At 49.5% G+C, this 27,490-nt stretch overlaps 1 protein-coding gene across 1 annotated transcript; it reads left to right on the top strand.

Moving 5' to 3' along the window:
* Positions 1 to 20,372: 20,372 nt before the first annotated feature.
* RAP2C (RAP2C, member of RAS oncogene family) lies at positions 20,373 to 24,086 on the top strand. Its single transcript, XM_075941151.2, has 2 exons — positions 20,373 to 20,841; positions 23,768 to 24,086. The coding sequence occupies exons 1-2, from the start codon at positions 20,569 to 20,571 to the stop codon at positions 24,044 to 24,046; spliced, it is 552 nt and encodes a 183-aa protein (XP_075797266.1). The 5' UTR covers positions 20,373 to 20,568; the 3' UTR covers positions 24,047 to 24,086.
* The last annotated feature ends 3,404 nt before the right edge of the window (positions 24,087 to 27,490 follow it).

Raw genomic sequence — 27,490 nt, 5'->3', positions numbered from 1 at the left:
TGCCAACGAGGAGCTGAGGGATCAGAATCAGAAACGGAGCAGGAGAGAGGGGATCCCAGAGTCAGCTTCTGTCAAACCGAGGGACCTTCTCAGCCATGGGCCCAAGCATCTGAGAAAACAACCCCAAAAAGGCAGGAATCCTTCAGCATTGGCCCAGGAGCCGGCCCGACTCTGGGGGCGGACTTATTCCCCATTCCTCTGGGCTGGTAAGAGAGTTCAGGTGGCCATTAGCTGGTGTTTAGCTCCATTCATCATGCCCATCAGTTGCCCTCTGGACCCCAAGCACCAGCGAAGACAGGGAGCCATGGCTGCACCTGGAGATGGGATTTGTCGCTTTGCTTTCCCCGGGATGCAGACGCCACCTGCCGTCTGCCAACGTTGCACAGGGGGATGCTTCGGAACGAAAGGGCCGAATGGGACAGGATCGGTCACTGTCGACTCCCTTGCTCCTAGCTAGAACCTTCTGCCTTCGTGTCCCCTTCTGTAACGGGGGAGATACCGCCTGATCTCCCAGGAACGCAGTGGCAGCATGTGGCTTTCCAACACTCTCCGCACCCAGCAGTCACCCGCCTCTCTGCACCTACTGGGGAGACCGGGCACTGCCCTGAGGTGTGTGTCTTGGAAAATCAGTAGCACGGTGCGATTTTATTCTTTGCTTTCTGCTCAAGACTGTCCCATGTTGATGCCATGAAACCTCAGATCCTAGCCCCTGTATCTGCCAGATCCGCACCGGACGGGTGGTGTGGCAAATACGTAAACTGGCTATATGTCGCACCGATGCTGCAGTGCAAATTAATGAGACACTCAGTGCGTGCCACGGTTACTGGCGATTTCCCCACTCTGGACCCATCTCGGCACCGAATGCTGTGAATGAGCCACTTCCACCCTGATTTAATTAGCTCCATTAACATAACTTCTCCCTTATATAGATCCCTGCTTCTGTAACTTCCCCTCCAATTCATCTGACGAAGTGGGTTTTACCCACAAAAGCTTATGCCCAAATAAATCGGTTAGTCTCTAAGCCCTGGACTGCACTAAGGAGCTATTTCGTAATAACCTTCCTTCTTTCGAAATAACACGCAGAGCATCCACACGACCAAGCCTGTTATTTCAAAATAACAGGCCACTTATTTCAAAATCTGTACGCCTGCTTTCCTCGGGGAATAACACTAATTCTCAAACAGCAGTCGTGTGGACGCTCCAGTGCTGCTATTTCAAAATAACGACTTCCCCGGTCATTCAAACGAATTGTTCCCCAGTGCATCCTGGGGCTCTAAGTCAAGGTAGCGTGTCCACATTCACAGAGCCTGCCTCGGCCTAATTTTGAGGCTTCCCTGTAGTGAGAGCAGGCTGTTTTGAAATACTTATTTGGGGAATTATTACATCGATTTTAGTCATTTTGAAATAGTTTCCTAGTGCCACAGGACTCCTTGTTTTTGAAGATACAGACTAAGGTTTTTTTTAGTTCAACTTAAAATGCATGAGTAATAATCGAGAGCTCATCAGCTCCTGGTGGCACGCATGGGGTAGATTAGACGGGCACTGCCTGAGGATTTCTCCAGCACACGGCTTGGGGTGACATCTTGCTGCGTTACTCAGACTCAGCTAGAGATGAGCTAAGGCCAGGGAATTCAGGCTGAGATCTGGACTGCCGACGCCCTGAAATCCCAGCCTCTGTGGATCAGAGGTTTTGCGTTTGACCCATTCCAAGGATTTGGATCTAGGATTGAATTTCACAAATCCAAGCTATTGTTCCGACCTACCCACATTCATTGTATGCAAAAAGAGACACCCCCAGGACAATTCTGATCTCTGTTACAGTGACCTTCAGTGGCGACACACCAGTGTAAATCCAGAGTAACTTGGCGTACCTATTGGCCCACAATAGATAAATCAATACCAGGGTCCAACTCAAAGAAAAGCTGTTTCTTGCCTTTTGTCCTTCTCTTAGTATGATGTGCGTTGCTGCCTTTATTCAGAGCAGCATGTCCATAACTCACTAACCACAATGCACCATCTAATGGAGAATAATTGTCTTTCTAGGGAGCATGCACAAATTCGTGTCGAGCAGGAATAGTATGCAAAGAACTCATGTTTCAATGATCAGAACGTGCTGGTGGTGCAAGAGATGAAAACGGAATATGCAGGGATTCAAAAGATGTCAGAATTATACAGCCAAGTAAGAAAAAAAAAATGAAGAGACGGGGAGAATTTTAAAGGGAAAAGAGGGAAAATTCAGCCTAACACAAAATGTTGCCGAAAGGGGAGGCCAGCAGGCGAGGAAAGGCAGGTATGATAGACTGTACGTTTTTTTAAGCAAATCCTGGTGCAATTGACCTCGGTCACACAACTCCCACGGAACCACGTCGCTCCTCACATGTGCTGATGGAGCATCCTGGCCACAGATCTTAAATGGACCTCCAGGTTCTACCGCACTATGATTCAGAAGTGGGGTGCTCAGAACAGCCAGCTCTGAGGAGAGAGGTGGGTGTGAGCAACCTGTTCATCTGGAGAGCTCCCCCGGCCCTTAGAGCAGGCGGGATGCCAGATTTTGAGGCAGGCCTGGCTCTGAATGGCAGAGAGTTCACAAGTGTCTGTGCAAGGCTAACGCCCATGGAAATATACCCAGCCAGCCCTCGTAAGAGGATGATGCTCTCTGAAGATGAATGGGCAATGGTGGCGTCTCCATGCAGGGAAACCGCATCAGACGGGAGCACAGGTGGCTAATCCCAGTGAATCGTTTCCAGATCCCGTGGCCCGATTTGCAGCTAGTGTGAACCAACGGAGCTCTATTGCCTTAGCCCTGCTGGGGATCTGACCCCATCGCTCTTGGAATAAGATGCCTAATTCTTTACGTCTCCACAGTCTTTTAGGGCAAGACCAAAAGACCGAGGCCTGGGCCATGTGATCAGGGCCAGAGGGTGGAGCCAGCTGCGCAGGGCGGGTTTTGGTGGGCATCTCTAACCTGATTTGAGTGATGTTCATCCCGTCTTGTGCCAGGGCTCAGAGAGCAGTGTTTACCCTGGGTGGCAGGTGAATGCCCAGCTAGGGAAGGCAAGCCCAAGCCCCGCCCCTTCCATCCAAAGCCACACCCTTTCGCAAGGCCACGCCCCTCCAACAGCCTTCCTCCCCAGCCAAGCCCCGCCCAATCCCGGCCCTCAAGCCCGATCCTCCCTTGACACCCAGAGGGCCAGGACTGTCACGCCACGGACCCAGCCCTCCCCGGCTGTAGGCAGTTTGGGGAAGGCAATGCCTTCCCTTGCCTGCATTACCCACAGCCCATGGCGTTTACCAAGCTGGACACCGACAACCAGCCCTGAGGTTCCCAGGGGCCTGTCAACCTGGGCCAGACGCAGCATCTGAGCTCTGGCCAGCGGCAGCCGTGGGGATGCTCTGGCTGCTGCTGACTCGCCATCTCCCAAGTGCTCTGGGCTGCCATCTAGAACTGGGAAATCACCATGACAACTAAGCCCCCGGAGGGCACAGGCCAGGGCCTGCTGGGCTGTGCCCAATGGAGCAGGCAGCTGTGTTCAGGGCCTTTCGTTCCTACTGCCTCTGAGCATCTGGGGCCGTCCGGGGGCTGCAGGGAAGGAGCAGAGGCTGTCTCCACCGCATCCCCTTGCCGCCAGGGGACAATGCAGAAGCCCGTTGCTGGGAGCGCCCGACGTGCCGTTCCACGCTCCAGAGCCAAACCCAGCCCCCGTCTACATCTACAGCGCTCGGAGCCCCACAAGACTGAGGGCCCAACGCCTTGCCATGCCACACCCTGCCCCGCAGTGGCTAGCCCCTCCCTGCCTCTCCCCAGCTCTGTCTGCGGGGGCAGAGTGCCCTGCTTCCAGGCGGAGAAGTCCACGGATGCTGCTGAGGCAGGCTTCATCGCCAGAGGGGGCTTTATGGAGACATGGGGTGGTGGGGAGACATGGAGACCTCAAAGAGGATTTATCACCCATCTAGGGCTGCAGGAAACTGAGGAGATGGCACTGGCTACGGGAGGAGTAAGAGGGGGCTGTCTGCGGTGTGGCTGTTGAGGCTTGGGCCAGTAGGAAATTGGGGACATCAGTAAAAGCTCAGAATTAAAATGATGGGCGATCACTCGCTGCTGGGTGTGATCATCTTCCGTGGGAGTTGTGCACCCTCAGGCAGCTGATAAGGCCGATTCTTGAACCATAAGTTCTATCGCAGCAAGGACAGATGTTTCCAGGTACAGCAGGAGGCTGTTGGCCATGACTAGAAGCCAGTCTGCCCTTCCTCCTGCACCTCTTCTTCTCCTCAGCATGTCAGTGGGCAAGTTCAAATGCAGGGAGCCATGGACTTGTCTCCATTTCGAGCAATCCTGGGTGAGTTTCTCCCAAGCGTCAATGTCTATGTGGCACTACTTTAAGTTACCCTTTAGCAAGTCCTTATAACACTTTCGTTGTCCTCTCACATAACGGTCCCCTTCTATCAGCTGAGAAAACAGGGCCTGCTTTGGGAGGCGATGGTCTGGCATCCGAGCAACGTGACCGGTCCCGAAGTTGCTGATGAACGATCGTTGTCTCAGTACTGGTGGTCTTTACCTCTTCTAGAAGACTGATGTGAGTGCTCCTGTCTTCCCATTGGATCTTCAGGATCTTGACGAGGGGGCGTTGGTGATACCGTTCAAGGACTTTCAAGTGATGTCGGTGGGTTGTCCAGGTTTCAGACCCATACAATAGTGTTGGGAGAATGGCAGCTTGATAGACAAGAAGCTTGGTATCTGTTCAAATGTGATCTTAGAAAACCCTGTGCTGTAAATGAGCAAAGGCTGCATTGGCGCAGCTCTGACGATGTTGATTAAAATATGAGGGATGTAATTGTAGAGCCAATGGACCCGAGTTGTCGGCAGGGGTGATTGCACCTGGGACCTTAGGGACTCACGCCATGTGCCACTACCACATGAGCTAAAAGCCAACTGGCTCTTAGCTAAGGCTGTGCAGCAAACTTCCCTCTCCCTTTCTCAGTGGTCTCAGTGCCTCTGTGTTACAAAACAAAGCCATGTGCCCCCTGAAAAGGTGGCAGCAGGGGCGAAGGGTTAAGGTCAGCCGCTGACGGGAATTTGCTAATACAGGAGCAGATCCCCAGGAGCAACATCCATTTGGGAGTTGTCTTGCCATGGGTTACGAGCCATATTAATCCTGTTCCCCTGGATGTTCTAAAATTTCCGCAGGATTCTAAAGCCTGTGGATGGGATCGGGGAGGAGGTGAGGTTCCGTTTCAGACCTTCTGAGTTCTGTCCATCCTTCCCCGATTGTCCATGTTAGGCAATTCTTTGGAACTACGAAGCATCCAAGACACTGCTATGCAAGACAGAACAGGCAGCATTCCGCTCGCTGCGAAGGGAGGAAAGAGCAATGCAGTCGGGTCGTGACCCATCGCTTTTATCCATAAATGAAGCCCAGTGAGGTCATAAACCACAGAACAAAATATTAAAGACAAATGGCCAATTACCACTCAGTTGCCTCAAGTCCTTGCAGGCCGGGAGGGCCCTAGGAAGTCCTCAGGTGACCTCCATTACTTCAAATGGCACTCGGATAAAACAGTAACTCCGTTTTCAAGCAGAGAATTTAAACTACTTTGCAACTACATCCAATTAGAGCAGGCTAATTAAGTGGTGGCAGTGATGGTCCCCCGTGTACGCACCTTAGAATAACTCTGCAAAAGAGTTGTCTTTGACTACGCTCTTTAACCCTTCGATGCCCCACACGGAGCCAGGAAAACAAGGCGGACTGGGAGATCATTGGTATAGCCCTTTGTATGATCTACACCATGGGCTATGCTGGCAGCAGGATTCCAGGGCGTGGGGCAGATTCTAGCATTTCCATGCGTGCTTTCCAAGCGGACAGGTATCTATTTCTACGCCGTCTGGCAGCATCCCGCAGTCTGCTCCCCTGCTCCTCGCCAGGAAGGCTGATCCATGCGATTGTTGGTTTCTCAGGTCACGGAGAGCTGGGATCAGGGGCAGATGACTATTTTGAAGGGCCCAGGGCAGCCCAATTTTGCAGGGTCCCCCTTTGCCACGGTGCATGCGCGGGGCTTCTTGAAGTGCGGGCCCGGAGCCGCCACCCCGCTCGCCCTGCCCTATATCCGCCCCTGGCTGGGATAGTTTTTATCAGGGCTGCAGGGCAGGACTCTGGCTGTCTGGACAGTACTCACAGTTCTACTACGGTGCTAGTCTGAACATTCTTTTCGTTTTGCCTCAGGTTCAGGGAGATTTTTGACCCTCCCAAGAGGCATCACAAGATACAGGCCTAGAAAACGGGACCTGTGAGGGAAGACTAAAAGAACCAGGCTGGGTTCGTTTTGGAAAAGAGAGGACTGAGAGGGGACATGAGAGCAGCTTTCAAGTACCTAAAAGGGTGTTACAAGGAGGAGGGAGAAAAATTGTTCCCCTTGGTCTCTGATGACAGGACAAGAAGCAATGGGCTTAAACTGCAGCAAGGGAGGTTTAGGTTGGACATTAGGAAAAACTTCCTACTGATCAGGGTGGTTAAACACTGGAATAAATTGCCTAGGGAGGTTGTAGAATCTCCATCTCTGGAGACATTTAAGAGCAGGTTAGACAGACACCTGTCAGGGATGATCTAGATGGTGCTTGGTCCTGCCATGAGGTCAGGGGACTGGACTTGATGACCTCTCGAGGTCAGTTCCAGTGTTCTAGGATTCTATGGAATTATTCTCTGTGATGGCTGGGAAGCCAGTGGGGCTGAGTAACAGAAGGTGAAACACGGCACCTGCTGTGTAATGTGCAGAACTGGAACTCAATGGGCACTCACTTCCCCCACCCGTTTTATTGGTTTTCGTGCCTAACTGGCTCTGCTTGTCTTCCTCATTCTCAGAAGCTGCGTCCTCGCAATGACTAGGGCAGGGAAGCTTGGAGTCAGCCATTTTCTTCCTTTGAAATTGATCCTGGACGAAAACGGACGCAGGACACTGTGGCTACCATGGCTTGCAGTTCAGCCCACTGCCAAGATGAACTGTTTCTTGATCCCAAGGAGAGAGTGAAAGTTATCCCTCCCCTGTGTCTGCTGCCAGCTGATGCACCAAAGCCTTTCTGAATCTTGCACCTAATTACCTTTTGCCCTGTGTCCCTGCTTGGTAATTAAGGTCAACCAAGAGGTATTTGCTTTTGACCCTGCTATTTGAACAGGACCAGTTCAGGAACATAGAGATCTTGGGATGGGGAGGGGTCCCTGATCTGCCTTTTTGGATCATTGCAAATTCCGCCTCTTTCAACCGGCTCTTAGCTGCTTTTTGGCTTCCTCCCTTTTCTCCCTCCTCCCCCAACTTACTCGGTGGGGAATGGCTCTCTGACTGGTGAAGTGGTTTGCCTTAGGAGTCATTGAGGTTCCCCTGTGCCTGGTGTGTTCTCTGGGACTGAGCTCTTCCAGGAGGAGTTTGCCTGAATAAGGGCTGTGGGATTCCCTCACTCAGCGCTAATGGGAATAAATGGAAGACAACATGATCTCAACGGGCTGCAGCTTGCAGTGTTTGTACCTGCATCTGTGGGCGCAGAGTGATAATACATCTGCAAATGGGTCTCTAATGAGACCCCAGTGCTGCCACCGATCTGTCCATGTGAGCGATAGCTGAAGGTGTGTCCTAAAGCAGCCATGTCAGATGCGTTCCTGGAGGCTACTGGAGCAGGACAGCAGCTGACTAGCTCCACTTCCTTTCCCGTGGGAGAAGGAAAAGGAGACTGTGACCCAGGAAACACAAACATGTTTGCTGCCCTGCTAAAATCACAGAAAGCAGCAGGGTTCACTAAGGCCCAGTCCTGCAGCCCTTCCTCACCCAATGCTTCCATTGGAATCACAGAATCCCAGGGCTGGCAGAGACCTCAGGAGTCATCGAGTCCAGCCCCCTGCCCAAAGCAGGACCCACCCCAACTCCATCAGCCCACCAGGGCTTGGTCAAGCTGAGACTTAAACACCTCTAGGGATGGAGATTCCTCTCCCTCCCTAGGGAACCCAGCCCAGCGCTTCCCCACCCGCCTAGGTTAATAGATTTTCCTGATCTCCAACCTAGACCTCCCCCACTGCAACTTGAGACCACTGCTGTCTGTCACCACTGAGAACAGCCTCTCTCCAGCCTCTTTGGAGCCTCCCTTCAGGGCATTGAAGGCTGCTCTCAAATCCCCCCTCACTTTTCTCTTCTGCAGACTAAACAAACCCAAATCCCTCAGTCTCTCCTCATAGGTCATATGCTCCAGCCCCCTCAGCATTTCAGTTGTCCTCCGCTGGACCCTCTCCAATGCGCCCACATCCTTTCTGTAGTGGGGGCCCAGAATTGGATGCAATACTCCAAATAAAGTCCCAGAGCAGGGCCCCACTTCTATCTGTTAATCTTCCGGGCAGCAGGAGCCAAACCAGCATGAGGACATGGCCTCTGGCTGTTCACAAGTGGGAGTTTGAAGGTAACGAGTTTGAATGGAGATGCCCTCGCCCGTCCTCTTGCCCCAGAGCAAGGCAGCAATTGCAGCCATGGGAGGGAACCTTTCGCTGCAGACCATGGCATGTTGTCTGGGGACAGAAGTTTCCCTCCCCCCATCCTTCACGTCCATCCCAGCCACTCGCATTCCTTGTTCCTGGCTAGCATGATTTCGGCTTCCACCCTGCAAAAGTGTGCTGCCTGCCTTCAACATGTGTCATGTGAGGGAGAATTCCCAGTGTCCATACTCAGCCCTTGCCCTCCGTGACAGAAGGGCCAGAGGATTTGGCTCACAGAGAGGGGCGACAAAACAGAACACTGAAAGATCTACATTCTCATGCCGGCGGTGCTATTTGGTGATGGGCACGGCGTGAAAACCCCAACCGCTCAATGGATCTTCCAGAGAGCAGTGACAATGAACCCTGTGGCCCCTGCCTAGAAGGAAACGAAAGGAGGAAGACGGTTTTCACGTCACAAAACCATCCAGTTCCCTGTACCAGTTGATATGTCTCAAACCCCCACATCAAGCCCACAAGGGCTTCTCTTCACCGCGGCTGCCTCCAGCCATCTGCTCTTGAGTCAACTCCTCGTGAGTTAGGCTAGCACAAGGAAGGGCAATTACCCTGCAAGCCAGCAGAGGTGCGGCACGACATGTCTGTGTGAGCAGCATGAGGTAGCTGCTTACCCACTTCATGGCCAGCAGCACTACCGCTGCCATCCACACCCGTGTGATGCGCTAGCAGCTCCCCGGAGTATAAAGCCCCAGGTAACTCAAGTTAGAGAGATGTATGCAGATGGGATTCAGATTAGGGGCATTGTCCCCATTGGGATAACACTATGGAGAATACAAGCCCTGAGAGTGAGACGGACTCTGGCCCTGCTCTACCGGTGTTGAAAATGCACCCGCTGTGAAAGGCACAGCGGCATGTGTGCACAATGCAAATGAAAGCATGTTGCACTGATGCAGGGCATAACTCCAGTCCGCACAGGACTCGGGTTTCGCATGCTCCAGACGGGATGCTCTTGAAAGAGGAAAAGGCCTAGAAGCTACGTGGGGGAGAAGGAGCCTGGTGCAGCTCGAGTGATGCTGTAATGGCATCCGTTGCTGAGGGATACCGTGAATGGGAACATTGCCTGAGTCGTGGCAGGCGTGACAGTCGGGACAAGGAGTGAGGCCTGCCTGGTGCTGCTTTGTGGAGGGACTGGCAAAGCCTTCCTGGACAGGGAAATCATGACATGACCAGGCCAGAGTGTCAATCACGACTCTGTGAGCAGGACGTGCACAGCAGCAGTGGAAGAGAAGAAAGGGGGAATCACCAAAAGGAGGCACCACCCAGCAGTGGTCAGAAGGGGTTAAAGCAGGCTGGAGGGAGCCGGCGCAGAGTCCTGGCCAATCAGAGATAGGCTTTTAAGGAGCCAATCAGGGTGTAGCTTGCTGGGGTAGCCCTGTATATAAGGATCTGCCCAGCAGAGAGGGTCAGTTAGGCCCTGTACAGGGAAGGTGCAGGATCGTGTTCCCAGATAGGTAGTTTTAGGAGAGTGGTGCTGGGCAGGCTGAGGGAAGCTCCCGCTCAGTCCCTGTTAGGCTGTTAACTTGTTACAAGAGCCAGAAGGGTGCAAAGGGTCCAGGGGAAGCGGCCCAGAGAAGAAGAGGCAGTGGACAGAGAGTGAAGGAGGACAGGACAATGCCAATGGAGGGTCCCTGGGTTGGGACCCAGTGTGGTGGGCATGCCTGGGTCCCCCCCCATTTCCTCCTTGCACCGTGTCTAGCTACCATTGATGTGTGGCCTGGAAGGACGGTGGCTTGTCCCTGAAGTGAGAGGCTAAACTGAGACCGCAGTGGCAGGCGCTAGACAAAGGACGGTTTGTAATCCCCGGAAGGGGGACAAGAGGCCACTGGAATGGGCACTGCTGGAGGGCAGTGTCCTGGAGAGGATGCCGTGGTCGAGGAGTAACATGGGTCCAGACTAAGAGTGTGAAGCATGTATGGGGAGGGGAGGGCAGACACCAGCCAAAAGAAGGCGCCCTGCTGAATAAAAGGAGTAATTTCCTGGCGCTAACAGCAGGAGGTGCTGCAATGGGGAGTCAACCCCATGACACTAAGGAATCAAAAATGCACCGAATGCCCGATTCCCCTCCAGGCTCGCAAGCCAAGCGGCTGGGCCCGACGCTCTGGAGTCATTCCAAACGCTCTCATCGCTGGCTTGGAGGTGACATGGCTGTGGGAAGTGAAAGGTCCCCTTTGACGTATACACTGCTGCCTGTGGCATTTAATAATTCCTAAAGGTGCAAGGGGGCATAAAGGTTTTATCAGCGTTTGTGTGGGATGGCTTGCTCAGCTCACTCCTCTTTGCTAGTCACCGGTAACATCGCCAATCCAAACCCCGGCCGTAAGACTTCTGCATCACCCTGCACCCTCATGTATTCCACAGGGACAGCATCTTCTGCAGAGTGATTCACAAGTATTTGTAATGCACTGCTGGAGGAAATGAACAATAGACATAGGCGATCCGATCTGATAACATCTCGGAGGCCGACACAGCATCATTCAGAAGCCAGCTGTAAAATGGTCCAAGTGGCACAATGGCAAGTAGGTCTGAGGGAGGCTAAGCTGATGTAATTTACACACCAAGTACATGAAGGAAGATACTTGAGGGTCTACCACCCTTAGCGTGCACTGACAGCCATATAGCACACTCAGTGCAGGCTCTGGGCTGACTTAAACTTACCTTTACTTCCAGCTTGATTTATTTTCCCCTTGTGGTTTGTTTTACCTTTTGCACCCACTGAACAGCATGGGGGTTTTTTTTCCCCAATTTCTCTCCCTTGCCAGCCCCTGCATCAAGAAAGCAGCAGTCCCACAAAGACGTGCACACGATGAACCTAAGTGACCGTGTAATCCTATTATTGTAACCTATGTCCTCCTGTTCCCCTTTTCTCCCCGCTACAGTGTGTTGCTCTTACATGTCGCATCATGACTAAAACTACACCAGAAGCTCCCCCATTTGCTTTGCTATGTCAAGTGGGTAAAGTGCTTCAGGGACTTTGTAAATGGTAGCTTATACAGTGGAACAATTCAGAGGTGATATATAGGTGGGTGTCAGGTATATGTAAGTCATAAATGTGGGTGACTCTGCCTGGGTGTAAATTACGTGCTGAGAAGGACTGCAAATTTATTACACCAATTAGAAGTCCCCTTTCAGTTTGGCCCATGATATTCTTATTCCCTTAGGGCATGTCTACACTACAAGGCTATGTCTACACTGGCCCCTTTTCCGGAAGGGGCATGTAAATTTCACCAGTCGTCGTAGGGAAATCCGCGGGGGATTTAAATATCCCCCGCGGCATTTAAATAAAAATGTCCGCCGCTTTTTTCCGGCTTTAAAAAAGCCGGAAAAGAGCGTCTACACTGGCCCCGATCCTCCGGAAAAAGTGCCCTTTTCCGGAGGGTCTTATTCCTTCAAAGTAGGAATAAGACCCTCCGGAAAAGGGCACTTTTTCCGGAGGATCGGGGCCAGTGTAGACGCTCTTTTCCGGCTTTTTTAAAAGCCGGAAAAAAGCGGCGGACATTTTTATTTAAATGCCGCGGGGGATATTTAAATCCCCCGCGGATTTCCCTACGACGACTGGTGAAATTTACATGCCCCTTCCGGAAAAGGGGCCAGTGTAGACGAGCCCCAAGGGTATTTCAAAACAAGTTATTTCAGAATAACAACTCCTGAAATAACTATTTTGAAATAGCAAGTCTACACTATAAGGAAGCCTCTAAATGAATTTGAGGCAGGCTCCCCGAATATAGACGTGCTACCTCAATTTAGAGCCCCAGGAAGCACTGGGGAGTAATTACTCTGAATGGCCCTGGGGAGGAGCTATTCTAAAATAGCAGCAGTGGAGTGTCCACGCTACTGCTATTTCGAAATAGCTATTTCAGAATAGGCGTTATTCCTCGTGGAATGAGGGTTTATTATATGGGAATAAGAAGCCCGTTATTTCAAAATAATTTCAAAATAGCAGGCTCACTTTGTGAACGCTCACCTTGTTATTTCAAAATAATGTGAGTTATTTCAAAATAACGCTGTAGTGTAGACGTGCCCTTAGTGTAAGGAATAACATGTATGAGCAAAATACAACTGCTTGTGCACTATGAATTGGGAGCAGGGCCATCCTTAGGACAGATTAACAGCTTTTTTTTCTCCTGAAATTGACAGACCACTCCACTGTTCGGAACAGGAATTGACCCAGAACAGAGCCCATTGTGTTAGGGCTGCACAAACAAAGAGTTTAAAAAAAGTGTGCAGTCAGACAGACAACATGTAGAGGAAAAGGATAGTACCTACATATTCTGTAGGATGGAAGGCTCACTTCAGATACTGTCAAGCAGAGTTTTCGGGTATCCAGGAACAAACAAGATCGTGTGTTGACGTAATAGGATTCTTCTCTGAATGCTACAAATTGTCAGCACAGGATGACATTTGAATGTGTTAAAAAGGGACAGAGTTTTAGTTCAAAGTGGAAGTGGGAGCTCTGTGATTATTTTTTTTCCAGTCAGTTCCTCTGAGGGATGGGAGGGAACACTTGTATTTTCATACCAACATGTACAGGAGAAGTGCTTTGTCTGGGAAATCCCACTGTTTGACAAACAATGTCTAATACTGTAATTTGGCTGTCTTTTGTTGAAGGTCATTTCTGCAGATTTTCAGTCATCAGTTACTTTTTTTACTATCCTTTACTGACACCTAGCGTCTCTTGAGCTCATGTCCTCTAAGACAATGACAGTAAACTAGGAGAGCAAGAAAAGTAACAAAATTCAAGTAATCAAACCAATAATTTCCTAGAGCCATAGGACACTAGTCTCTGTTTCACGATATTCTGTATCAGTTCTGTAAGACTTTTCATACAAACATCAACAGCAAATAAAGCTAAAGAGTCAAGTCTCAGCACTGTGATAAGAACCTATTCACACAACTAACACGTCCCTTGGGGAGCAAGTTCTAATCAGTGCAAACTGAATATATAGAATTTCTTCTAATGAAATTGGCTACATATTGCTTGTGTAGACATGACCAAACCAGTTTTAAGTATGCTATCCTATCAGGTGATATCCCTTCCTACGGAGTTAATAAGAATTGTTTCCCTTCAACCTTATCCTTTTTGTTACATGGTGAGTTAATAGCTCCTGACTGAGATTAAAGCCAGTGCAGGTATAGATTCACAGATCTGCCTACCTTAGAATCATAGAATCATAGGGCTGGCAGAGACCTCAGGAGTCATCGGGTCCAGCCCCCTGCCCAAAGCAGGACCAACCCCAATTCAATCAGCCCAGCCAGGGCTTTGTCAAGCCGAGACTTAAAAACCTCTAGGGACGGAGATTCCACCCCCTCCCTACGGAACCCAACCCAGTGCTTCCCCACCCTCCTAGGGAAATAGTTTTTCCTAATATCCAAATTAGACCTTCCCCACTGTAACTTGAGACCATTGCTCCTTGTTCTGCCATCTGTCACTACTGAGAACAGTCTCTCTATCTCCTTTGGAACCTCCTTTCAGGTAGTTGAAGGCTGCTATCAAATCCCCCCTCACTCTTCTATTCTGCAGACTAAATAAGGCCAAATCCCCCAGCCTCTCCTTGTAGGTCATGTGTTTCAGCCCCCTCATCATTTTGGTTGCCCTCCACTGGACCCTCTCCAATGCATCCACATTCTTTTTATAGTGGGAGGCCCAGAACTGGATGCAATACTCCAGGGGCAGATGTGGCCTCACCAGTGCCAAATAAAGGGGAATAATCACTTCTCTAGATCTGCTGGCAGTGCTACTCCTAATGCAACCTAATATGCCATTAGCCTTCTTGGCTACAAGGGCGCACTGTTGGCTCATATCCAGCTTCTCATCCACTGTAATCCTCAGGTCCTTTTCTGCTGAACTGCTACTTAGCCAGTTGGTCCTCAGTCTGTAACAATACTTGGGATTCTTCCATTCCAAGTGTAGGACTCTGCACTTGGCCTTGTTGAACCTCATCAGATTTCTTTTGGCCCAATCCTCTAATCTTTCTAGGTCACTCTGGACCCTATTTCTGCCCTCCAGCATATCTACCTCTCCCCTTAGCTTAGTGTCATCCGCAGACTTTCTGAGAGTGCAATCCATCCCCTCATCAATTAATGAAGATGTTGAACAAAATGCGTCCTTAAACCAATCCTTGGGGTACTCCACTTGAAACCGACCACCAACCTGACATCGAGATGTTGATCACTACCCGTTGGGCCCAACAGTCTAGCCAGTTTTCTATCCACCTTACAGTCCATTTATCCAATCCATACTTCATTACCTTAACTTGCTGGCAAGAATATTGTGGGAGATCATATCAAAAGCTTTGCTAAAGTCAAGGTATATCACATCCACCGCCTTCCCCATGTCCACAGAGCCAAGTACCTCCTCATAGAAGCTAATCAGATTGGTCAGGCATGACTTGCCCTTAGTGAATCCATGTTGACTGTTCCTGATCACTTTCCTTTTTTCCAAATGCTTCAAAATCGATTCCTTGAGGATCTCCTCCATGATTTTTCCGGGGTCTGAGGTAAGGCTGACTGGTCTATAGTTCTCTGGATTATCCTTCTTCCCTTTTTTAAAGATGGGCACTACATTTGCCTTTTTCCTATCATCCAGGATCTCTCCCGATCTCCACGAGTTTTCAAAGATAATGGCCAAAGACTCTGCAATGACATTTGCCGACTCCCTCAGTACCCTTGGATGCATTAAGTCTGGACCTATGGATTTGTGTATGTCTAAATAGTTCCTAACCTGTTCTTTCCCCACCAAGGGCTGTCCACCTCCTTCCCATACTGCATTGCCTAGTGCAGTAGTCTGAGAGCTGCCCTTGTCTGTGAAGATAGAGACCAAAAAAAGCATTGAGTCCTTCAGCTTTTCCCACATCATTTGTCACATACCTCCCTCATCCAGTAAGGGCCCCACACTCCCTCTGATCACCCTCTTATTGCTAACATGCCTGTAGAAACCTTTCTTGATACCCTTCATATCCCTTGCCAGCTGCAATTCCATGAGATACAATTTCATGAGAGTATCGGTGGTGTCGCAGGTGAACATAAATATGGGGTTTAAAAGTTTTCTAATCCTGTTGCATGAAAATTGTGAGGGGGTGTAGCCATCTACAATCAGATTTCCATAGAGATATGGGTACATAATTTTTAATGTGACAAAGAGTATTATACCTTCAGAGAAGGCCTGATCCAATTTCCACTGATGTCAATAAGAGCCTTTCTCCTTTGGCTGGGAGATGAATTAGAATGAGAGAGCACCTAGCCCAGGGGCGGGAAACAAAATGGCAGCTCACCAGGGTTAGCCCCTGGTGGGCCACTGCCACTATATTTACCTGCACCTCCACAGACATGGGCACTTGCTGCTCCCATTGGCCAGGAACAGCAAACTGTGGCCAATGGGAGTTGTACTCCCTGTATCTGTGGAGGTGCAGGAAAATATAGTGGGGTTGGAGCCCACCAGGGGCTAACCCTGGCAGACCAGATCTGGCCCACAGGCTGGTATTTGCCCACCCTTGATCTAAGCACACTGCTGTAGCCGTCAGTCATTTGTTGTGTCCTGCAGAGGTGTGGAGACTGTTTGAGGGGTGCAGAGCTGTGTTGTATGCTTTTGGCATTCAGTCTTTTCTGGACAGCAATATGTGGCCCCTTGTGGGGAAAGGGAAGTGTGTTCAACCAGTAATAAAGAGGCAGGATGGGTTTACCAGTAACAAGCACTGAATGTGATTTCTGTTTGTGTGATGCTTTTTGCCTGAAGTTTGAGGGGGAAATGGGGAAGGGCACAGTCCTTTTGACAGCATGAGGAAGAAGGAGCCAGGCAGGATAAGCATCAGCAGGAAGAGGGCATGTGTAATGCTGAGTAGAAGGGGTGAGGCATGAGAGCGCAGCCCTTCCTAGGTTTTGGCATCATGCCCGCAATTTGCCACGCAATCAGAGCTTCACTGAACTACCCGGAGAGCAGATGGGAGTGATTGGGCTCCACCCCTCTTTTGGCTGAGGGCTGTGTCTGCATCACAGGCTTGGAGTCCCCCTTCAAGGTAGGAGGAGATGTCAATGTTACATAGTTGGGAGTTCTCCTCAGCAAGTTGTGGGAGGCACTCAAAAGGAGAGCTGGTGGCGAAACACTAGTTCAGGAAACCTGAAATGTCTATGAAAGCAAGTCCAGCCCAACAAACTTTTGTTGAATCAGAGGCAGGTTTCCAACAGTTCAGTTCCCCTAGCAGGTTGGTGGGAACTCTGGCTTTTTGGGGTCCACATCTCCAAGTCAACCATGTCACATGAACTTCCTCACAGTGACCCTGAGTTTGCAAAGCTGCATCTCCAGGGCAACACTGCCATGTCAGGGCTTCCAGCCTCCCTGCCATGCAGGCAGGAGCTGGAATGCCCAGGGGCAGCAGTTGGCTCTTCTTGGTGCTGTTCTCAGATCCACATCTGACAGCCTGGAAGCTCAAAGAACCCTGGATAGGAGCCCACCATGTCTCAAAGCTCAGTGCCCAAGTGGGCAGCCTAAGAGCCAGCTGGACTAGGAATCTGGAAACCTTATGATCCCCAGCCATTGATGCATAGACCCTCGAGTCCTAGGAGCCGGCTGAAAGTGATAAGTCTTGTGGTTCCATAAAGCTGACCAGAATGTCCATTTCAGTCTGTATCACAAATTTCCGTGAGCAAAACCCACTTAATCAGATGAGCTGGGGTGGATGAGGTGGGTTTTGACCAGGAAAGCTCATGATACTGTATATTTTTGTTAGTCTCTAAGGTGCCACAGAACTATTTAGTCTGAACAACAACATGGTTATCCCTCTGAGACATTTCAGTCTGGGGCAGTGGGTGCAGGGGAGTATGTTTCATTGTGGAAATGCCAACTTGGTATTTCCAAGGTGACACTTTTTCAGCATTTCTGGTTTGCAAGAAATGTTGCAATATCAAAATGTATCATGATCTGGACGAATCTTAGTTTCACCCAACCAATCTTAGTCTCCCTCTTTCTCCAATGGTTTGGTTTAAGTGGGATTAAAAAAAAATACAGGCCAGGACTCTACCTGAATCTTGGTGCCTGAGTTATCATAGAATCCTAGACTACTAGAACTGGAAGGGACCTTGAGGAGTCATTAAGTACAGTCCCCTGCCCTCACAGCAGAACCAAGCATTATCTAGATCATCTCTGACAGATGTCTAGATAACCTGCACTTAAATATCTCAGGTGAGATTCCACAACCTTCCAGTGTTTAACCACCCTGATAGGCAGTAAGTTTTTCCTGATGTCCAACCTAAACCTCCCTTGCTGCAATTTAAGCCCATTGCTTCTTGTCCTATTACCAGAGGCCAAGGAGAACATTTTTTCTCCCTCCTCCTTGTAACACCCTTTTAGGTACTTGAAAACTGCTATCATGTTCCATTCTCAGTCTTCTCTTTTCCAAACTAAACAAACCCAGTTCTTTCAGTCTTCCCTCCTAGTTCATGTTATCTAGACCTTTAATCATTTTTTTTGCTTTTCTCTAGACCTTCTCTCATTTCTCCACATCTTTTTCGAAATGTAGTGCCCAGAACTGGACACAATACTCCAACTGAGGCCTAATCAGCACAGAGTAGAGGAGAAGAATTACTTCTCATATCTTGTTCACAACACACCTGTTAAAGCCTCCCAGAATCATGTTTGCTTTTATTGCCAGTGTCACACTGTTGACTCATGTTTAGAAAGTATGGCAAGTGACCACCTTGACTTAACCATGAGATCTTACATGATCTAAAAATGAAAAAGGTGTCATATAAAGAGTGGAAACTGGGTCAAATTACAAAGGATGAATATAAGCAAATAGCACAAGGATGTAGGGGCAAGATTAGAAAGACGAAGGCACAAAATGAGATTAATCTTGCCATACTTTCTATCTTTCCTGTGTAGTGGAATAGTTTGCTTTTGGGCCCTTAATAATGTTCCTTTGAAAAACTGTCAACTGTCTTGTTCTTCCTTACTCTTGTTTCTCATGGGACTTTATCTACCAGCTCCCTGAGTTTGCTAAAATCTGCCTTCCTGAAATCCATTGTCTTTCCTTTGCTGTTCTCCCTTTTACCATTCCTTAGAATCATGAACTCTGTGATTTCATGATCATTTTCACCCATGCTGCCTTCCACTTTCAAATTTTCAACCAGTTCCTCATTTGTTAAAATCAAATCTGGCCCAGCTTCCCCCCAGTGGCTTTCTCAAAAAGTTGTTTCCAATGCACTCCAAGAACTTTTAGATAATCTGTGCCGCGCTGTGCTAGTTTCCCAGCATCCATCTGACTATCTGAAATCCCCCATCATCACCAAATCCAGTGTTTTGGATGATTTTGTTAGTTGTTTTAAAAAAAAGTCTCATCCACCTCTTCTGTGTGGGTAGCTGGTCTGTAGTAGATCCTGTAGTAAAGTTTTTCATGCTTGAAAGGTTTCCCTGGGGGCCAGGAGTGCTGGACTCTGTCCCTGAATGCTGTCTCTCCTTCCAGGTGCCAGACTGATCTGGGGCCTGGCTCCTGGGAGTTGGGGGAGACACAGGCCCAGGCACTGGGGAAGAAGAGCCAGGCCCGAGCTGGGAGGACACAGGATGGGGCTGCGCCTACCCCCGACTGCTCCACCACAGCTCAGCCCTGGACCCGGGGCTGTTTCCTCAGGTGGCAGCAGAGCTGTGTGGCATGGCCCGGAGCTAGGGACTGGGGTCTCGGGGGGAGGGGGGCCACTGTCACCTCCCCATAGTGGGGGCCCTCCCCGTGGGCGAGAGGTGGGGGTCACACGATTAGGGGCCCCCCTCAGGTGGGTGGGGGAGGGACGCTGTCATCATACTGGGAGCCCCCAGGCTGGGGGCGAGGCGGTGTCACATCGTTCGGGGTCCCCCCTGAGGCGGGTGGGGGCGGGGCGGTGTCGCCGCGTTCGGGGTCCCCCCTGAGGCGGGTGGGGGAGGGGCGGTGTCACCGCGTTCGGGGTCCCCCCTGAGGCGGGTGGGGGCGGGGCGGTGTCACATCGTTCGGGGTCCCCCCTGAGGCGGGTGGGGGAGGGGCGGTGTCACCGCGTTCGGGGTCCCCCCTGAGGCGGGTGGGGGAGGGGCGGTGTCACCGCGTTCGGGGTCCCCCCTGAGGCGGGTGGGGGCGGGGCGGTGTCACATCGTTCGGGGTCCCCCCTGAGGCGGGTGAGGGCGGGGCGGTGTCACCGCGTTCGGGGTCCCCCCTGGGGCGGGTGAGGGCGGGGCGGTGTCACCGCGTTCGGGGTCCCCCCTGGGGCGGGTGGGGGCGGGGCGGTGTCACATCGTTCGGGGTCCCCCCTGAGGCGGGTGGGGGCGGGGCGGTGTCACATCGTTCGGGGTCCCCCCTGAGGCGGGTGGGGGCGGGGCGGTGTCACATCGTTCGGGGTCCCCCCTGAGGCGGGTGAGGGCGGGGCGGTGTCCCCGCGCTCGGGGTCCCCCCTGAGGCGGGTGGGGGCGGGGCGGTGTCACATCGTTCGGGGTCCCCCCTGAGGCGGGTGGGGGCGGGGCGGTGTCCCCGCGCTCGGGGTCCCCCCTGAGACGGGTGGGGGCGGGGCGGTGTCACCGCGTTCGGGGTCCCCCCTGAGACGGGTGGGGGCGGGGCGGTGTCACCGCGTTCGGGGTCCCCCCTGAGGCGGGTGAGGGCGGGGCGGTGTCACATCGTTCGGGGTCCCCCTGAGGCGGGTGGGGGCGGGGCGGTGTCACATCGTTCGGGGTTCCCCTGAGACGGGTGGGGGCGGGGCGGTGTCACCGCGTTCGGGGTCCCCCCTGAGGCGGGTGAGGGCGGGGCGGTGTCACATCGTTCGGGGTTCCCCTGAGGCGGGTGGGGGCGGGGCGGTGTCCCCGCGCTCGGGGTCCCCCCTGAGGCGGGTGGGGGCGGGGCGGTGTCCCCGCGCTCGGGGTCCCCCTCCGACAGGGCTGGGGGCGGGGCGGTGTCGCCGCGGCCGGAAGTGCTCGGTGTAACCCTTCCGGGCGGTCCGCCCCCCAGCAGCCGCGGGCCGGGCCATGGCGCGAGGCCGCGCCGGCCGTTAGCGACCCCCCCCCCCCCCCCAGCGGCCCGGCGCAGCGCGCCCGCCGCGGCCCGGCCCCATGAGGGAGTACAAGGTGGTGGTGCTGGGCTCGGGCGGGGTGGGCAAGTCCGCCCTCACCGTGCAGTTCGTCACCGGCACCTTCATCGAGAAGTACGACCCCACCATCGAGGACTTCTACCGCAAGGAGATCGAGGTGGACTCGTCGCCCTCCGTGCTGGAGATCCTGGACACGGCGGGCACCGAGCAGTTCGCCTCCATGCGGGACCTCTACATCAAGAACGGCCAGGGCTTCATCCTGGTCTACAGCCTGGTCAACCAGCAGAGCTTCCAGGTGAGCCCCGGGGGTGACCCGCCAGAGGGGGACTGGCCAGCCGGCTAGCGCAGCCCCCTGTGGAGAGCCACCGCCCGCACCAGAGTGCTGCCAGTGGGACGCTTCATTCACCCCGGCAGGCTCCTGCTGCTGTCCCTTCCCCTCCCGCTCGTCAGCTCAGTGGGATTCACCCAGGAAAGCCTATGCCCTCATCTGTCAGTGAGTCTGTACGGTGCCACCGGACGCCTGGCGGGTTTGGCTGGAACGGACTCCCTGCCCACTGTGTCCTCAGGCTAGCCTCCTCCCCCCAAAAGCAATGTTTCAGCAGGAGCAAAGCCCAATTCGCATTCACATGGGTGGCCGTGTTAGTCAGTTTCCACAAAACCAACCAGGAGTCCTGTGGCACTTTACAGACTATGGGCGGGTCAGCATGATGCCAGAAATTAGACTTAAAGTACGCGACTTCAGATATGAGAATTGCAGGGCTGGAGTCTACATACCCTAAACCGAATTTCTGGGGCGGTCCCAGTGCAGGAGGTCAATGGGAGAAACTCTCCCGTCAACTGTTTGTGACCCCGTGGAGTGCTGCAGTTGATGGGGTTGCCATCACCGTTCAGTAGCAGGTCCTTACTAGAGCCGCTAAATCGAACCCGAGAAGATCGATCGCCAGTGTTTGCTCTCCATGTAAGTATAGACAAGGCCTCCCAAATTAATTTTGGCATAAGCTTATGTGGGCTGGAGCCCACTTTGTCAGATGCCAACAAAAGCTTATGCCCAAAACAATATATTTATCTTTAAGGTTCCGCTGGACTCCTCCTCCATTTTTTTTACAATTTATATTGTTAATATCAAAAGCACATTAAGAGGGAGGTGCCTTCTTTTTGCTGTTTTGTACACTCTTAGTATAGATGGGGAAAATTACCAAGCATTAGGTGGATGCTACCATACAGAGGTAGCAACACTATTCTCATTGGACTCTTGTAAATAAAGCATATGTCTGAAGTCATCTTTAAAAATAAATGTTTGTAAAATCCAAATTTGGGGTTAGATTTGACCCGTGTCCTTTTGAACACTGCTTTTTTAAAAGGAATATTTTGGCAGTTAATCTCATAAGGGTGGCTGAGTGCCTGCTTTCTGAACTGAACTTGCTATCTTATAACTTGTGAATTTTGCTAATAAACCCTGATATTTTTCTCTCTGTATAACAAGCTGCCATCAAGTGTTAGCTTGATGCTCACACAGTGTGGGCGGTGTGTTCATGAAAAAGACAGGTCACATGTGAAAATTAAATTCACAATGCACAAATTTGTACTGCAAAAACTGACAAGAAGCAGAAAAATCCCACAATCTAAGTGGCCTAAATTGTTTCTGGTAATAAGCAGCTTCCATCTGTGGGAAATAACTGGACTTGGCAACACTGTAAGTGCAGAGATGTGGATGTTGTTTGTTGGCTTCACTTAGGTTCCTTGACCTGGGTGTAGTCCAGCTGCTTGGCACAATCTTTTATACCCTCCATTTAGGCAGAATGTTTCTGCTGAAGGCTGAATGTTATCTTAGACGAGGGTACATACCTAGATAAATTGTGTGCAAGTTAGGGATTTATTTTCTTTGCAAAGGAACTACAATCATGCTGGGATGTTTCTCCCCAGTTTTATTTGACCTAGGAGTGGGGAAGTTTCCCTCAAAGCACATAGTTAAGAAAAAAAAATGAAGCGTGGATGAATATATTCCACTTCAGTCACTTGGTTTTTTTTTTCTTTAGCACATTTAATCAAAACAGTGTAGGTGTAAATCTCCCTATGAAGTTCTGTTAACAGTGGCTGCCTCAAGCACTTAATTATTTCTGTCCCAGAATCTTGCACGAAATTATACACTTTTTTATTGTAACAAATTAAAATCTTAAATCTGATGTGGTGGAGGCAATGGAGCTATTGTTTCAAAAGTACAGCTTACAAATGTCTTTTCCCTTTTCACCTTTGGGAAGATTATTGGGATTCACATGTCTTGATTGTATCTAAATTTGTCATTTAGGCAGAACCAACTGTATGTGTGTTCACAGTGAACACTTTTAAGCAAGCTACTTAAAAGTAGCTTGGGGGAGACGATAGCGAGTTAAACATTTAATTAACTTTCTCAGGCAGAAGACTGGCCACAAGTTTCCCATCTAAGTGATCGCATAACATAGATGCGTATTGTAGACTTCAGTTTCCGTCATGAGTTTAAAGGCAAGCTTCTCTTTTTGCAGCAAATCTTGCTGACGACCAGAAAATTGATTCAGTTGTTCAAAACGTGTAACTTACACAAAATCTGCTTTTATCTTAACTAGAGCTGGGCAAGGAAACTGGTCACCCAGCCCATGAAAACACTTGAGATGTCAGTGTTTCCGGTTCTTAATCAGAATGAAACTGAGACCTTTTTGAAACTTTCCACAGAAAATTATACCCACCCTAGGGAGTTCACCTTGGATGGTGAGTGCTCTAACCACCAGGCTCTTCAGGGTGTGGCTGAAAATGACTTTCTGGACCTAAGAAATCTTCTTAACAAGTTCAGGTTTTGACAAATTTGCATTTTTCAATGGAAAACTGTTTTGTCAATTCCTGGCTGTCTCTAGTAATAACCAAAAGGTTTTTGAGGTAATTTTGCATTGCAGTAGTGCTTTTTCTAAACACACAGGAAGCGCAATGAAGCATAGGCATTACAAATGGAAGATAAATGTCTGAATTTGACGCACCCTAGTCTAAATCCAAGGTATCAATTTAGGAATTTTTCCTAAGCTTTTATGTTTATTTTCAGTTACACATAAGACCTGTGGCTTGTTAAAACACATGTTTTTACAGTGATCTGTTTCCTGAAACCAGTGTTAATTTTTACAGCAATCAAATGTGATTACTGTTTTAAAATGTGATTAGTATAATAAGTGTATTAACCAGTTGGATTGTTTAATCAGGATATCAAGCCAATGAGGGACCAGATTGTTCGAGTGAAGAGATATGAAAAAGTCCCCCTAATCCTAGTCGGGAACAAAGTGGATCTGGAATCTGAGAGGGAGGTCTTATCTGCAGAAGGCAGAGCTTTGGCTCAGGAGTGGGGCTGTCCTTTCATGGAAACATCAGCCAAGAGTAAAACCATGGTGGATGAACTGTTTGCCGAGATCGTTAGGCAAATGAACTATGCGTCCCTTCCTGAAAAACAAGATCAGTGTTGTACAACTTGCATTGTCCAGTGAGAAAATAAAGAAAAACCTCAGTCATGGCCATACAGAGCAGGTGGGTTGAATACTCATAATTCATTAAGATGATTAATTGTTGTGTTTGAAGGAGCAGATGAAAGTGTTTAAGGCATTGGCTTATGGGAGTTCCTGTAATGTCCATTTTATTACTAACTTCTGTATGCTGGTTTCACTTTTGATAATTGCTGTGATGTCTGGTGAAAGTCGGGAGTTGGCTCTCTGTGCTGGACACTTCAGGGCCTGAAAAAGAAATGATGAGGTTTATTTAATCTGGTCAGAGAAGCCATTCAGAATGAATGAATTTGGTGAACTCCACGTACAGGCCCCTCCAACACCCCTCCCAACATACAAATAACCTTTGGACTAAAGGCTGGAGAGAAGTGGTAACACTGGTTTCCAAATAAATCACGTTGAAGTTGGGGATTGTATTGGATTGTAATTTGTTTATATTTAAAATAGTTGAATTGTAGTTGAAAGTAGTGACCGTATTTTGAGTTGAAAAAAATATATATGGGGGGGGTCTTGCATTCTAGCTGAAAAAACTGAAAAGGGGGAGTTTTGTAGAGACGCGCAGCCTGGTCTGTCTGCCTGTCTTGCTGGCTGGCTGCCTGCCACCTCAGAAGTCAGGACATCACATTGGGCTTGTGCACTCTTCAGTCTGTCTGGGCGCTTTTTCAGAGCCCAGGAGAGAGAATCCTAATCTGCAGGACTGTCCCTTCCGAATAGACACAGAGCTCTAGCTTCGTTCAGACCTCTACTAGTCTGTGGGGCAGAAGTACTTAAGATGCCTCCCTCCACTCTGTGCATGGGCATGGTCGCAAGAGTGCAGTGTGTTCAATAGGGCCTTACCCTTCTGTTTCTCCCACCCCACCCCCATTTCCCACTGTCCGCCATCTGCAGGGAGAAAAGCTCACTTGCACGACTGGTTGACCTTCAAAGGCCATGGGTCAGTTTCCCTCTCTAGCACTGCTGCTTGTGTATATATAAAGACAGGCAACAGTGTTGTATAATGAGTACCGCTGCGTTCCTCATGGCGGCTGTGACTCAGCAACCTTGTGGGAAAGAGGTCAGGACATAATCCCTGGGAAAATTGTCGTAGTCCAAGAGTCTCTCTTGGAGGAGGAAGAATAGGGAAGATATTGTACTTGAAGCTGAAGGTTGTCTGTACACATCAATATCAAGAGAGGGGATACAGGGAACTCTCCATTAATTAAGATGTATTGAATTTATGAAGCAGTTTGTGGGTGTGAAATACCTATATGACCCCTGCTACTTAGTATCTCAATCTTTAATGTACTGATGGCCTTACAACACTCCTGTGAGGTGAGGCAGTATCACTGTCCCCATTTCACAGATGAGCAGCCAAGGCACAGAAAGGCTGACTTGCTCACAGTTATATGGGACGTCTGGTGCAGCAGAAAATTGAACTGAGGTGCTTGGTTAGTCCCCTGACCACTGAACTGATAGAGCAGTACTGCTATGACTAGAGAAGCGACAGAACGTTGCCTTTTATTTGACTCAGAATGCTGCGAGGTTAGTTTTATTTTAAGAATACCAGTGAGAGTAAAACCAAACCAGATGTCAGCTAGTCACATGACTATTTCTCATGTGAGTTCCAGGCAAATTAACCCTCAGCAGTAGCAGCAGCTTCTTTCTTCTGGCACAGTGATATGGATCACAGCCTGAGAATCACTGTTCTGTTCTATTCTATTCTATTCTATTCTATTCTATTCTATTCTATTCTATTCTATTCTATTCTGAGTCCCAGCATCGTATTTCCTTTTTAAAAATCTTTACTGCACGCTGATCTGGTCTGTGACAGCCACCTCTCTTCCCAGAATCTGTTCACTTTAGAACCCAGCAATATGTATGATTTGTTCAGCTAGTGCATACTGGAATGAATTATCTTGCATTTGTCAACAGTGAATCACATCTCTCCTGCTGTCTGCTCACCTGTCCAGGCTTTTCTGGTGAGCACAGGTTAATAGATGGACATCGCTGAGTTAGTTCCCTCTGAACTTTGAACACCTTTTGCCTTGACTAAACTAAAATGTCACTTGCAAATTTTAGTCAGTTTCTGATCATCCATAACACAATTTATTTCATCACTCTGTGACTTCTTGGTTTTCTTAGCACCCTTTAGTGAGAAATTTCATCTAAGACCAAATTATCTGCTGTTCTTCAAACATCATCAACGTAGTAGATAAAGAGTTCTAGTGTAAAAAAAGAGAGCCAGAATTTTCTTTCGCAGAAGCCATTCTGGTTTGTCCTTTCACATCATGTTCTTCTCAAACAGTTTCTTTAACTTTTGTTTCAATCCCTTCATGTGACAGTTATTGGGTTCCCCAATTTTCTAATATCCCATGACACCCAGTGTTAAGAAGACGTGGTTTGCATCCGTCCCCCATTCCTTAATTTAGTAGCAAAATTTAATAAACTTATTCCTGATTAGTAGTTTGGTCGCTTTATTTTTAAATTCCTTTAGCAGTCTTTTTAGACAAATATCTAGTTTTTATGTGTTACCTTTTAATTTATCAACTTGTTGCTAGGGGTGTTAAAATGCATGTTGTTAAATAACCGGGTCACTGTTTAAAATTTCAGTGGTTACATGTGGGGCGACGGGCGGCTCCCTGGGACCCAGCTTTTAAGCTGTCTCCCCACACTGTGTGAAACTGTGAACATTAACCAATTAGCCCAGGCTTATTGGTTAATTGTTTTCATGGTTAAACTTTCACATCTCTACTTGTAGCCCTTGCTCTTTTCATTCCTCAATTTGATAATCTCTTTCCCTGAAAATTCCTTGAAATATGTAACAACATTCAGTATCTTTGGTAGTGGAATAATTTATCTGCGTGAACCAGCTTGTATCCTGAATTGGTACAATACTTTCTGATGAGTGATCTCCACAGTGACTCTTGATCAGTCCTCTGCCTCTCCTTGTGCTTGGATAACCTGACACCAGTAGGAGCTTTGTGCATATCCAGATGTGAGGGGAAAGCATCTTACTGAAGTTTGAATTTGCAAGTGTCCACTTTTATTCTCCTTGAGGACAGTAGTCCTCTGGCTGATGCAGCTTTGCAAAACTGTCAGGCTCTCACAACTTGCCTTTGCTATGCAGATCTTAGAAAATCTTAATGGTTCTATTTGCTCATTAAATGACTGGTACTTTGTAAATACTGTATCAGGGCTTTTCTCCATCCATGTGCAGAATCCATGTTATGTGCATGGACGTGTGCTGTTGTGCACCACCAAAGAAACAGAAGCTCTCCTGGGCGGGTATGCATGTGCGCAGCTTACAGGGGACACCGCTCTGGAGCCCTGTCTATGCTAGGGCTGCTTTCTGAAAACCTCCCTCTGGGGCTATCAGCACTTCAGCTCTTGGCATCAGGAGCCCTATTTGTAAATGGCTTATAACTGGCATTCTTAGCGTGTCCTGTGTCC

This window comes from Pelodiscus sinensis, chromosome 13 (assembly GCF_052426305.1).
Source record: "Pelodiscus sinensis isolate ZL-2025 chromosome 13, ASM5242630v1, whole genome shotgun sequence".
NCBI classification, from domain to species: Eukaryota; Metazoa; Chordata; order Testudines; family Trionychidae; genus Pelodiscus; species Pelodiscus sinensis.
Note: the sequence above shows the minus strand (reverse complement) of the source record. Positions and strands in the feature narration are given on the sequence as shown.

Excerpts from the sequence above, each read along its gene's own strand:
- RAP2C (XM_075941151.2), top strand. The coding sequence starts at position 20,569 with ATGAGGGAGTACAAGGTGGTGGTGCTGGGCTCGGGCGGGGTGGGCAAG. Across the intron at positions 20,842-23,767 it reads TCAACCAGCAGAGCTTCCAG|GATATCAAGCCAATGAGGGA; the intron begins GTGAGCCCCGGG and ends TTGTTTAATCAG.